At 45.0% G+C, this 14,216-nt stretch overlaps 1 protein-coding gene across 3 annotated transcripts in view; it reads left to right on the plus strand.

Annotated features, from left to right (window-relative positions):
* The first annotated feature begins 274 nt into the window (after window positions 1-274).
* BBLN (bublin coiled coil protein) overlaps window positions 275-14,216 on the plus strand; it is a 43,106-nt gene continuing 29,164 nt past the window's right edge. The window contains exons 1-3 of one of the 3 annotated variants that reach the window (XM_076074740.1): window positions 278-432; window positions 4,926-4,991; window positions 6,941-7,015. In XM_076074740.1, the coding sequence (XP_075930855.1) occupies window positions 4,955-4,991; window positions 6,941-7,015 (112 nt within the window). In that variant the 5' untranslated portion in view covers window positions 278-432; window positions 4,926-4,954. Of the gene's footprint in view, window positions 433-4,925; window positions 4,992-6,940; window positions 7,016-13,172; window positions 13,313-14,216 lie in introns of those variants that run through there. The other 2 variants (XM_076074739.1, XM_032972943.1) reach the window with 2 other exon arrangements.

Here is a 14,216-nt window from a genome sequence, read left to right on the forward strand (position 1 = left end):
TTTTAAAGACAATGCATGCTGTTTAATCAGAGCACGCTTGTTTTCATGTTTTGTCACAAGTACGTGTGGTTAATGCAGACTTGATGGTGTTTAAACATCTTAACACCTCCTGTGCCATTTCCAGAAAGGGTAAAATCCTATTCTTATTTTCGGCATCATGTTTTAATGCGCCACCTTGGTTTTTTTACAAGAACCCACCCTCTCCCCTTAAGCTATTTGGGTGCCCTTTAGCTTCTGCTTTGATCCGCTTTATAGAGCGGCGAGAGCGGCTCCTGCGAGCGGAAACTCACAACGCGCGTCTCGTTCAACGTAGGTGTGGGTCACCAGTCGCTCGTATGCATCATCCTCCTCTCGCTGCGGGCCATGTCCATGCTGTGCGACAGGACTGTCCACTGCAGGGAAGTATCGGAGCTCCAGAATTCCGCCAAGCATGTAAGTCGATTTCTAAAGCTTATATTCGTGCGTATGTACGCTCATACCAGAACGTAGTAATCAGAAAAACACATTTAGTTAATTATCGTCACTTAGTCAGTCAGGCCCCGTGGTGCAAAATGTGCAGTCTATATTATCTTATTCTATGGCCTCACTCTTTATGTATGTGTCATGGTTAAGGGTCATTGCCCGAAAGGTCGCCTATCATATACATTTTCAATTCAGATCACACGGTGTAATTGACAAATGTGTTAAGTTTGTTTATGTTATTATCCCTGTGCACCACTGCCAATGCAGCGCACCTAAATACGGTAGTGTGTACTGTAGTGCATGTGTCGAGGATGCGGCAATTGCGAGCGGTGGCACAGTGGTGAACGCACTGCGCTCTGAACCCGGCGAGCCGAGTTCGAATTCCGCTCCCGCCCAACATCGGTGACGAATATTTGAGCCGGTCTTGAGGCTACCCTCGGTCGACTCACCCTTAAATAAATACCTGAAGTGTGTGTTAAACATGACCACTGGAGAGACAAAGGTGGCCGAGCGTGGTATTACTCTTCTCGCCCCTCCCCTCATGTGCCGTGCCGGCCTTAGGTGCTCACTAACAGCACTTTCCCCATCAGTCTGCTAAGGGTGTTGGGCAACCTTTTCATGTATTGTTGTTGTGTGGGGAGCGGTATCGCAGTGGTTAGCGTAATGCGCTACGAACACGGTGACCTGGGTTTCATTCACGCTCACGGCCAACATCAGTGGCTAGTGATAACTAAACCCCTCACTCAACTTTAAATTAAATGAGTACGCTGGTGCATTGTGTGAATATCAGTACTGGAGAGAGAAAGGCGGTCGAGCGTGATTCTGGCCACATAACCCTTCCTTTCTCTCCTTACCCTCTTGCGCTGTGCCGGCCTAGATAGTTGCTCGCTGACAGCACTTGTCCCAACGTTCTGCTCTGGTTATATGGGGCATCTTTCTCTTTGTTGGACGCGTGTGGGAGCGGTTTTGCAATGGGTAGCGCAGGCAAATAAACGGCATTGATACCCCGTGTATGATACGGAATATGAATATCAGTCTTGGGGAGACAAAGGTGGTTCGGCATGCATATTGCTGGCCTTTATATGTGCTTACTGGAAAGGAACACACCGAGGCTAATTGTCACACGAACCCAGCGACCTGAGTTCGATTCCCAGCCACACTAACATCAGTGGCGAGTGTGGTGAAGTATGGACAAACGACGAAATCTTCCTCCAGCAGTGGAGTTTATACGAATACATTTTGAACGGAATCAGCCGAGTTTTCATCTCTAACCTATCGTAAACCATTTCGTGGGGGGTGTTATGATTCACAATTAATACGTTGATGTGTTTATAGATGGCATTACAGTGAGTATATACCTGAACGCATCTGTCTGACCTTTGAGTATAATTTGTATATCATGTCCCCTTGTATGCGTGGTGTTCTTTAGGCGCTCCAGCCCATGCATAGTATATATCTTGTTCCAGACTTAAGGCAACGTACACTTTGTCTCAGAGATACAGGCGTAATGCGACAACACTGGCACGAAGGAATAGGCTTAATTTGGGATTTACGACTGTAAGAGAATTGGACTTATTTTTATTTTTAATTCGCTTGTTTACCCAGTAAAGCCCCACTGAGTCTGAATACTTTTTCAGTCCTGCCAAGTTTTCGCAGTAGGAGCGGATGTTATGTATAATCCCAATTGAGTAATTTGCAAGTGTTTTTTTTATGTTAATTACCTCGCCGAGTATACAGGAAGTTGTGGATTGGATCACAATTCTGACGCCTCCTGTATCATTGGAGTTCGTATGTCTCTCCCTGTGGTCGTGTGCATTTTTCTCCAACTCCTCCGGTTTTTCCCTCCACATTTAGAAACATGTATTTAAAGTATTTGGCTGCGATACATTTGCACACGATATCCCACTTCGTTGAGCTGTTATAATGTGTGGCCAGGTCGTTTCTGAAAAATAGCTATATAGCTCAGTGAGCCTTATAAAAAGTTTTTTTATATATAGTTTAATAGTTTTGGCCAATACCAGTAACACTGCAGGTTTTTGTTTTGCTATTAGAGCAAACCAGATAATTGGAGGAAACCGATGCAAAAGAGGGGGAGAACATATAAACTCCACACAAAACAGGCACCCGAATTGGGTATTGAACACAGGCCCTGCTTGCTATGAGGAATGAATGTTACTACCACCGAGCCGGCCTGTTTTGTCTAGGTGATCCAACCCTTGCCGTAAGAACGTTCGCGAGTTTGAGAAATACAAATGGCGCGGGTTTGACCCTATTCCAGATCACGTTGCCCGTTCGTGGTTTCATTGACATGTTTACGATGGCCGTGTGGCTTTACAGCATCCGGTACTGTATGCACTATCTTTGAAGCGTATTGAAAATAAGGAAGTCACCACTGTCCTAAAAAATGTGGGGTAAGAAATAGAGTCACTGGCCGTAGATCCTGTACATATTTGGATTCTAATTGGAAATGAAACTTGTTTTATTTTACCAGGTAACACCCACTGCACTAAATAGCTCTTTTTCAGAATCAACCTGCCACAATTGATAGCTCAAATAAGTGGCTTATCATTGAAAATGTACAACAGCTAAATACTTTGAATGCAGGTTTCTAAATGTGGAGGGAAAACCGGAGGACCCGGAGAAAAATCTACTTCACCGCGGGGAGAACATGCAAATTCCCAATAAAACCCACAACCTCCTGTATACCAGGCGAGGTAGTTAACATCTCGCCACCGTGGTGCCCGAACACAGACCAAATCTTAATCCACACAACTCACTCGTAAATCTTCACCGTTATACTTAATCCTCAGCTTTTGTAAAATTATCTTTACATATATGCAATTGTGTACACTAACATGTGTGAGTTTCATTTGTCAAATTCAAGCGCTGTTGCGAGCCGAATCGTTAGTGCGTATTGTATTCGCGTCATTCTTACATCGCAAGGCTGCCAAAAAGATATTGTGATTACCCATAAAGCAGATCTATCCACTGGGGAAATGCCCCACCGTGGGAGATGGGAGTGCCTCATGAGAAAATGGTCACGGTGGTTATTGGGTCAATTCCAATCAGGATCCACAAAGCTTGCCCTCGCCTCCCTCCAGCTTCATCAGGATGAGAGGAGTTATACGGCGTGATTACGTAAATTATACTCTACTACCCGCCATTGATTCAGTGCTGAGCCTACTCCTGCTCATGCAACTGCTGTGCAAGATAAAGGTTCCATCCTCAGCACGATCGGCATTGATGTTATATCGCAAGGCAGTGATGGCTACGCACATGGCTTGTAATCCAGCACGATGGAGGCGGTGGGGGTTGGTGGATCACACAAATGTTGGGAAACCCCCTTCCCATGTGCGCCGAGGTGCCATATGTCACGGTGCCATATACTGGACATCTGTGAAAAAGAGCTTTATAGCTCATCGGATTCCTCCAGTATAAAGATTCTGATTCGAATACACTGGCTTGCCGGGAGAAGGCGGTACAGTACAGAAAAGTGCAGATTTATAACATTTTGTTTGGGATAGATTGGTATCCCCTCACATGCTTGGATTTTCTCCAGGTGCTCCGGTTTGCTTCCACGTGTATAAGCACTCATTAATTTGATGAACACATCGAATTATGAAGAGGAATGTAGAGCTTTGGTAATTGTTGGGTCTGAGTCAAAATGCCATGATTTTGCCGAAATGTTGTAGGTGTCCCTGAGCCATGTCTAAACGTCTCAAGCAACATGTTTAGCCATGTCTAAGCGTTTTGGGGGTGTCTGGACCCCCAAGACACCAACACAGCGGCTGCACGCCTATATCCCATACCGGTACAATTCGTGTGTGCGCGTGAAAGAATGCATTACTAACAGAATTGAGGCTCCGTTAATTGGCTAGCTTGTCAGATTGTTTAACTTGAGACAAAAAGCACAACCGATTATGGCTTAAATGTATACTTACATACAGTCTGTTCTCCTATAACGCGGTAGTTGTGTTCCTGAAGAACATCACGTTATGGAAAAATTGCGTTGTTATAAATAATATATAATGTAGGGTAAAGCACAGTCCGTGATAACACGTGAGATGCGTATGCAGGCTAAACAAAGATTGAGGCGCGTGGGTAGCATCTCGAAGCATCCAGCAGCATCCCGCCTTGTGTGATCCTATGCCGAGGCAGCCGCACAACCGCTTTTTCCTGCTCGTGCGACGTAGTTTTGTTCACTCAATCGCGTTATATCCAATTCGCATCCGCATTATAAAAATGTGTTCCCTAATACATTCATCGCTTTATGAAAACAATTGGTATATGAGAACAGACTGTATTTGGTGTGCGCCAGTATTCTAGACTGACGATGGATTGGCAGCCAGAGAAGGAATGAATATCAGGTCATGTTCTGGAGGAAATTGAGGGATGGTGGTGGATTGGGGAGGCCTTCATCCAGCAGTGGATCGATCATGGATGTTGATGATGTTTGTTTTCAGTGCAATGTGAAAAATGAATCCGTCAAGCTATGCCGAGAAAAAGACGATTTGGAATGCGGCACCACAGTAAGAACCTGCGTCTGTATTTTTGTTATGGTTTAATTTGTGTTACCAGACAATGGTATTTTACATTTTCCGAATTGGTCCAATACCTTGCAAGCAATGAGGGTCATTGACCATACTTCACCACGATGGTCAATGCGGGTTGGTGAAGGTGTGAGCACTCCAGAAAAGCGATGTCTTTTTTGCACTGCCCTCTACTGCTCATAATACCTACTGCACTTGTTTTGTGCACATGGTGATCACCTATCTGAGCGGAATCTAGGGTCAACCCTGCTAAGCTTCCGAGGTCTGATAAGATAGGACGTAGCCTAGGTGATTTGGTCTTTGTCCTTATTTTTATATTACAGTGATTGTTTTCCCCACTAACTGCTGTCACTTTAGTTGAGTAATATTGAGCACTGATCATTCCATCAATTACATCACTTTAGTTGAGTAATATTTTACACTTATGAGACCCAAAAGGCCAATAATAGAATAAGGTGCACACGTTTTTTTCTATACGTGGAGATACAAAAGTACGTGTATACATGTGTTTATTTAATTCTTAAAAAGTAGGTTTTTTTAACCTAACTTTTTGAAAATATAGTTGATCACGGTTTTTTATCAGACAAACTTGCACAAAATACTGCTCATCTATATTTTATATATTCAATGGATGTATATCCATTGTATCGCCCCTACTCCGGGTGCAGTGGTGCATGCCTGTGATTAATGGTTGGTGGATCACGAAAAGACCTGTCAAACTCTCAAACCTGAAGGGCTGTGAGGTGGCCAAGGGAGGGCTATAGAGCAAAGTGGGTTCTTTGAGTGTTACCCCACGTTTGAATGGGCTATCTCCAGGTGTTACAATTTATTCCCACCAACAAAATGCTCCATATAAATTGTCCAAACAGCCCAATACATACAGATTCACTGTATGTATTTGGAACTTTATTCGCACAGTACGTAGCCAACCATGCTAATCAGAGGATTTCCTCCATTAATATATGACATTATATCGTCATGTGGTGGCGGGTTTAACGACACATTCATATTTATGCGATCTAACCCAAAAAAACTATATTATGGATTAATTTATGACATTCTTTGTGTGATTAATATTAGAAGTTACCGTTATTGAATCGTAGATGCCTTTTAATATGAGCGGAAACCAGGTAATCAATGGGCTATTTGTCACGTCGCTATAATTTTAACATCAATGTTTTTTGTCCATGTGCCGTTGTTATTTAGATGAACGAAGGAAAGTTCATGCACTTCCTTAACTCTTACAACGCCAGCAGATTATTTAGAAAAAATACCGATTGCTTTGCGAATGTATTCACCAAATTTCTACAATTTGCTGAACGCATCAAGAGAACGGTGAGACCCTTGACCTCTCAGTTTTGCTTGTGCACAGTCCATTACATTTTGCATGACGAATGTATATTGAACTTCTTTCGCACTGTACGTAGTAAACCGTGATAAAATCTTGCCGGTTGTTGTCATGACGCATACTGCCAATTTGTATTCCCTTTGCTTTAACAACAGCATCAGTGACATCTGTTTTTCCCTCGTGTCTTCATTGCTTCACCTATCACTTCGGCTCACTCCGAACGTACTACTACCATTTTTCATTGGCACATTTGCAGTTGTTTTGCTTATTTCCTAGTTCAGTGACGAATATTGTGCCAAGCTTCATTGACAATAATATTCGTTGGCAAAAAGTGGCTATTTATTTATCTGTGTCACCGATGGCTATGAGTGGACTAAGTTCAAGTGTGACGATGACTGCGACAGGTGCCCACCAGAGACCAAACTACCAAAGTGTGACCGACTACCATGAGAGGTATGAAGACTGATATTAATATTTTTCAGGAACGTTATTACAGACCAGACTGCCGTAGGAAAACCAACAATGTTAACTGCCTATAAATCATAATAATAATAACTTCAACTTGTTATGTGCGACACAGTCCCTGTTCGCTGTCCAAGAGAGAGATCAACACAGATGCGTGAGGAACCAGACAAGGAGAAAAGACAGCCAAGTGGTAAGCCAGTGCCAAATTCACCCTGCAAGCTCTGCAGTTCTCTATCTATTAAGATGTTTTCAGTCAATGAATGAGTGTTTATGCATATGGGACAAAACCGGAGCACCCGGAGAAAACCCACACGTGCGAGGGGGCAACACTCTATCCTACACAGATGTACTATACAAGGTGGTCTAGATGTCTTGTGACCCCCATTTATTCTCTAAAATGTAATGTTTGCATACCAATGGGTGTGAAAAAAATGAAAAAAAATGTTAGGGGTCAATTAATTGTGGATCACAAGATGTCTGGACCACCCAGTATATTTGTAGCGGCATCGGTGGAGGCCACATGCAGTGCCAGCCTCTGGCAGTTAGGGGGCGAGAGTGCCAGGGACGGCACAGGGGTTCACCGAGGGCCATGGCACTTCAGGTGAACCCGGGAGGCCTGGTGACCGGAGGTACCGGCCAAGGGGCCCAAGGAGGGGGCTGGGGGGGACCACGGGACCAGAACCAGATCCCTCTCGAAGGCTCGAGAAGGGAGGCATGGCTAGGGGCGGAGGAAGTCCCGCGGTCCCAGAAGGGGGATCAGGACTCGAGTCGGCGGCGAGAAGCATTGTCGAGCAAGATGGCCGCCTGAGGCGCGCGCGCTCCCGGGGCGCTCCCGGGCCGCGCTCCCAGCAGCGGCTGGCGGGGCCATTTGTGAAGGGGCCGAGGGGGCCGACGGGGGGAACCGATGGAGCCGAGGGGGCCGACGGAGCCGGGGGGGCCGGGGGGGCCCGACGGAGCCAGGGGGGGGCGACGGAGCCGGGGGGGGGCGATGGAGCCGGGGGGGGGCGATGGAGCCGGGGGGGGGGCGACGGAGTCGGGGGGGGGGCGACGGAGCCGGGGGGGGGGCGACGGAGCCGGGGGGGGGGCGACGGAGCCGGGGGGAGGGGCGACGGAGCCGGGGGGGGGGCGACGGAGCTGGAGGGGGGGGGGCGACGGAGCCAGGGGGGGGACCACGGAGTCGGGGGGGGGGGCGACGGCACGAGCAGAGGGATCCGACACTGACTTTCTCACACATCATACACTGACTCACTCACACCATGCACTGACTCACTCACACATCATACACTGACTCACTCACACCATGCACTGACTCACTCACACATCATGCACTGACTCGCTCATCATGTGCTTACTCACTCACACATCATACACTCGCACAACCACTGACCCATTCACTCATCATACACAGGTTCACTCATCGTGTGCTGGCTCACTCGCACATCATACACTCACTCACTCACACTGCCGCTGACTCGCTCACACATCATACACTGACTCACTCATCATACACTGACTCCCACATCATACACTGACTCCCACATCATACACTCACGCTGCTGCTGACTCACTCACACATCATACACTGGGAGTGTCGTGCTGCCAGCTATGGCTGCAGTTTTTGTCGTACGTGTTATGTATATCGTTTATTGTTAAATTTAAAATCACAGTTCCTATGATTACTGTTGTTACATTGTTTTTATAGCTTTGGTGATTCGAAAACATATGGTTAATCTAAATTGTTTTATGATTGTTGTTGTTGGCTTGCACCACATTGATTTTTGCACACAGCGTTTTAATACGTTTTTGTGTGTGGAATATTTGCTGGTTTATTCCAGGATGTTTCTGTTACACGTCGCTTTAAGATGTTCTGTGTTCAAATTGTTTGTTGCGGTTGCACCCGACTTAAGAGCCGCATGGCTCACAGGGCTATACCCAATAAATGAAACTTGAAAACTTGAAACTTGACTGGGAATATAAGCCGGACCCTTGAACGGGTCAGGGGGCTGTTGCAAGACCGAAGACCTGCCCGACTACAGGACCCGGACCCGAGCCAGGGTCCGGTCCGGGATAGCCACCACGTGTGAGCTAGGGTTAGCTAGCCCGGAGGAGATACCTCCCTAGGGTAGCTGGTGAAGGGGCAGTGATTCCCCTTCATGTTTTAGGGCTTATTGTGGAATAAACATGTTGCCTCCAAAGAAGTATCTGCCTCTCTCATATGAACCACTACATATGAAAGTATTGACTTGAGTTGACTGATTGGCTGACCTGTAATATTCAGGGGGTGAGGTTTGAGGTGAATATTGTGCTTCATACAAGAACAGGCTGTTTAGTTCACTAGGCTCGGACCAAGAAAATTACTAAATGAAATCCACCGACTAGGCAAAGACTAAAATATTACAAGTTATCATAAACTAGACCAAGGGTCAGCAACCAGCAGCTCCGGAGCCGCATGTGGCTCTTTAAGAACCACTTAGTGACGTTATTTATTAAGGAACCACCATCTCATATCCACATGCATTGCGGCTCTTGAAATATTTTTTTTACCAAAGTCGAAAAAAATGGCTCCTCTTGTTCATTTAGTTGCCGACCCCTGAAATAGACGAAAGCAAAATTAAAAACTGCTGACCACATTAACACTGCTTTGTGTCCTGGCTGGTTAAATGATGCAAGTGGATTGCATATTGTGGCGATTTTTGTGGATTTATAATTTATGGTGCCTATGACCAAATCACCCAGGAATGCACCCGATTTCATCAGATCATGGAAGCTGAGCAGCAGTGTAGCCTGGACAGTGCTGGGATGGGAAACATACACGGAAGGTTCCTTGATGCTGCAGACTGCGAGGCTGAGTGCTAAAAAGCAGAGGGCAGTTCAGCAATGTTCATTGTTGTACCTGCACAGAACCAACGTGGTGAAGTATGGTCAAATAACCCCCATGACCTACACAGCATGGGGAGGTCTTCATCCAGCATTTGATTGACAAAGGGATGTAAAATCACTGCTACGTAAAGCATTTGTACAGTACACAAGCCCTTCAGTCACTAAACAAACCATACAATGTTTTCACAATTTGAATAGGTTGCAAGTTTTTATTGTTTACAGCTTGGGAAATCGTAAGCATTCATAATAAATTTGTCTTCCCCGCCCCCCACGCCCCCCCCCCTTTCCTACACTGCCCTTTGTGCATTTCAGCCATCTACAAGGAATTATCAAAACAAGTTCTACCATTCCGAGGTGAAAAACTATTTCCTCGGGTGCCTTGCAACAGCGAGTAAAAGTCCAATCTTGAATTGCGATCCTGAGACTAGCCCATGACACCAATGACATTGAAGCACAATGGTACCAAGGATCTGCTGCCAAGAATGTCTGCCCTGAGTTCTTTCTCTCTTTCATCTATTCTGATACATTTTCCAGTGATTATTTGTCCCAGAAGCTTTTAAAAACTATTTTAATTCCTGAGGGCCAAGTAATGCATTATTGTTGTTGTGATGTTGCTTGTTTACCCAGGAAAGCCTCACCGAGTCTCAAGACTCCCGAGTATCAATACTCGGTGAGGAAGCTATGTTGCCGTGTGTAATCCCAAATGAAAAATTTGCAGGTAATTTTGCAATATTGAGATTTTTTTGACAATACCAGTTTATATATATGGGAAAAAAACTGGAGAACCCAGAGGAATCCCATAGAGAACAGTGAGAACATACACATCCATGCCCTTCTTGCTGTGAGGCACAAGTGTTAACCACTGTGCCACCCTGCTACCAAACTTAGAAATACCTTTGGCGGGTGAGGCATTAACTCGCACCTTAACGTTATCCTAAATCAATGAAAGAGAACCATCGCTTACATTTACTGCAATCATGCGATGCATGCACACTAGCTCTGTTCTCAGAACTACTTGAAAGACAACTATTGATTGTGCTTGCTAATGTTAGAGGCACCAGTCAGAGTCGCACCCCTAATTTGGAAGTTCCAAGGTATATTACAGATTATAGATTTCCCAAAACTCTGATTAGCGTGTTCGGCTATGCACGTTACGAAAGAAATTCAACAAACATACAGACATCAAGAGGGCTCTAGTATTACTGCCCTGCAGCACACAATATCACTTTAGCCTCCACCCAAGTTCACCCTCCTTGGCAGTGTATATTACGGTTATAGTGGTCCCTCGCACAACACAGCTCTACTGCCATCTTCCAGCCCTACAGCTGGAGCCAGGCTTGGTAGAGATTACATGTACTAAGTGGTCTGATGGTGTTTTCACATATGAGGCAGTTTTTCATAAGCTAATCGCTTTGATTTTAGCAGCTGCTCATTAATGTATGCAGGACATTACCAATTACAAAAAAACCCATTCATACTGTAGCCCTTTTTATATTCAGGGAAACACATTATTTATACTCGTTGGTTCTTTTTGTGTAACCGATTTAACTGAATCGTACACCCTGGGACAACAAACACAAAAAGCAATTCTAAAGAAATTCGTTCTTTTTTTCCCTCCTTCTGATGACGATTGCTTGTGTTGCGATCGAAACGGCGTAGTTTTTTTTTGTTCTACGTGACTTTACCGAAAGACCCAAAGAATATAAATTCGTTTTAAACCTATAATTACAAGTGCATAGCTCGCGCGGCTTCCTAATATCGGAAGAGAATTCCCGACGGCCGCAGAAGCGCATCTGAAAGCGCGCAATGCAGTGACCGTCTTTGTTTGATGGCTAGCCAAACGCCGCCACTGCCAGGATGACTGGTGTTCGCGTGATAGAAGAGTGCTATCAAAGAGTAAGTGGTGTGTGCAGTCATTTGTGCCTTGGCTGAGACTATCAACTCGCTACAATTGAGAACCATCTTTAATCACGTGTGGTAGCCTGAATCTCAATCGTGCCAGCTCAGCTCTTTCAGTTACGCGGGCACTTCCTTGACAAGTAAATTTTATTCTTAACAAGTAATTGATTTTTGCAGCGAATGTTACAGATCATAAGGTAATTTTTGGGTTAGGCCATGTAATGATCTGGCCAAATCTGTCATTTAGACCCTCTCCAGCACCTGGCAGAGCCCAACAAATGAGTGTCATACAACCAATTAGTGATGCACCAATTATTATTTAGCCCACTGGGAAGTTGATGAGCAATTCTCACAAATTCAGCGATTAGATACAATTTATTCTATTCAAGGGTGGCTTCTGAGAACGTGGCAATGCATGATGCCTAATTTTTTATGTGAAGTTGAAAAATATTTGATGAAAACTGTACACGATCAGTTGATCCACGTGTTTGCAGCAACCTTGGAACTTTAGGATGACGCATGGTCTCATGCACATATTACGCATCTTGGATTTGTATTAATTAAATTATAATACCTTGGTAATAAAGGAACCTCTATCATCAGGGATTAATGCAGGATTTCTTATTTTGCGAAACCAATATATACTTACAAATAATTGTGATATTTATTACCTTTATTATTTATGTTATTTAACTACACTATGCACTGTATTGCACTGCCATACATACGCATTTGATAAACATTAAGATGACCATGCGTTGCTTGATATATCTTTAATACTGGAATGTTAAATATATTTAATGTTATATTTAATAACTTTATAGACTGGGGATTGCAAACTTTATTTAATTAAATTATTACTCGTTTTCGTTTTTACTTTTTGGTAATAGAGTACGATGTTTTTTTTTATATTGTACTGCCTGATGTGATTTGTGTCGTGCTTTGTGTGCTTAAATAAATATACTGGAACCGACATTTGCATTTATTTTCTTTAAAAGATGATTGTGCTTGAAATTACAAACGCAGAGTCCGTCACATCTTTACAAAATGACCAGCAAGACGCATCATCGCCTGCGAGTCACCCCTATTTTGTTGTAGGACACATCTGGCACGCAGGTTTTAGGAGTTGTGTTGTATAACTCTCAGTCAGTGTGAGTGATGAACCAACACTCACTAATTCACTCCAGTCAGTCGCCTCCCTGTCACTCTTCTATCGCTACTGCCATGATTACCTTTCCCATGAACTTCACTCTTTGATTCACTTTAAGATGTTTATCTTGTTCGTGTTTTTTGTTTGTTTGTTGTGGTTGCACCCGATTTAAGAGCCGAATGGCTCACAGGGCTATACCAAAATAAACTGAACTGAACTAATGTTGAGGACTCGGTCAGACTGTGCTGTATTGTCTCATCCACTGACCAGCGCGGTGAAGTATGGGCAGTGTACTGACAAAAAGCCCAACACGTGCACATTGCAAATAGCTCGTTTCAATGGAAAGACTGGATCCCATTGAATCTTCTTGCCGGTTCCGGTTCCCGTTTGTTCCTCTTGCCGGTTCCGGTTCCCGTTTGCTCCTCTTGCCGGTTCCGGTTCCCGTTTGCTCCTCTTGCCGGTTCCGGTTCCCGTCACCCTCAAGAGCAGCAATGGCCGGGCCCAACGGGGAGCCGAGTTCCATCGCGAGCGAGGACGCGCTCCTCGAGGAAGACGAGGGTGAGCGGCGAGGCTCTGTCGTCGTGATACGCGGCCATCACGTCGAGCGAGACAATTCCTCCACCACCCCCTCCCCCCCCCCTTAAGGAAACGCGGCGCGCGTTCGTCGCGACCGCCCTTGCTCAGTTCTCAACCGTTGCGCGGATTGCCGCGTTGCATTTCGTAGAGCGCATAAGCGGCGAGTTCCGCGGCGTTTCTCTTCACGCGGTCGCGCCCCCCCCCCCACAGTTGCCCGTCAGCGGTGCGCCGAGCTGCGAGCTGTGCGGATTTTGAGGCAATCAGGCGGCCGTGTTAGGACGGCGATTCACTCAAGTTTTTTTTCAAGTTACATTTATTAGGTATAGCCCTGTGAGCCATGCGGCTCTTAAGTCGGGTGCAACCGCAACAAACAAAATTTGAACACAGAACATCTTAAAGCGACAACGCGTAACAGAAACATCCTGGAATAAACCAGCAAATATTCCACGCAAAAAAACATGTTATGTGGTGCAAGCCAACAACAACAACAACCATAAGACAATTTAGATTAACCATATGTTTTCGAATCACCAAAATAAAGCTGTAAAAACAAATGTAACAACAGTAATCATAGGAACTGTGAATTTAAATTTAACAATAAACGATATACATAACACGTACGACAAAAAAACTGCAGCCATAGCTGGCAGCACGACACTCCCAGTGTATGATGTGTGAGTGAGTCAGCAGCAGAGTGAGTGAGTGTATGATGTGCGAGTCAGCGTATGAAGAGTGAGTTAGTGAATGATGTGTGAGCGAGTGTATGATGTGTGAGCGAGTCAGTGGCAGTGTGAGTGAGTGTATGATGTGCGAGTCAGCGTATGATGTGCGAGTCAGCGTATGAAGAGTGAGTCAGTGAATGATGTGTGAGCGAGTGTATGATGTG

Source organism: Petromyzon marinus, chromosome 50 (genome assembly GCF_048934315.1).
Source record: "Petromyzon marinus isolate PM22_M1 ecotype Great Lakes invasive population chromosome 50, UKy_Petmar_22M1.pri1.0, whole genome shotgun sequence".
In the NCBI taxonomy this organism is placed as follows: domain Eukaryota; kingdom Metazoa; phylum Chordata; class Hyperoartia; order Petromyzontiformes; family Petromyzontidae; genus Petromyzon; species Petromyzon marinus.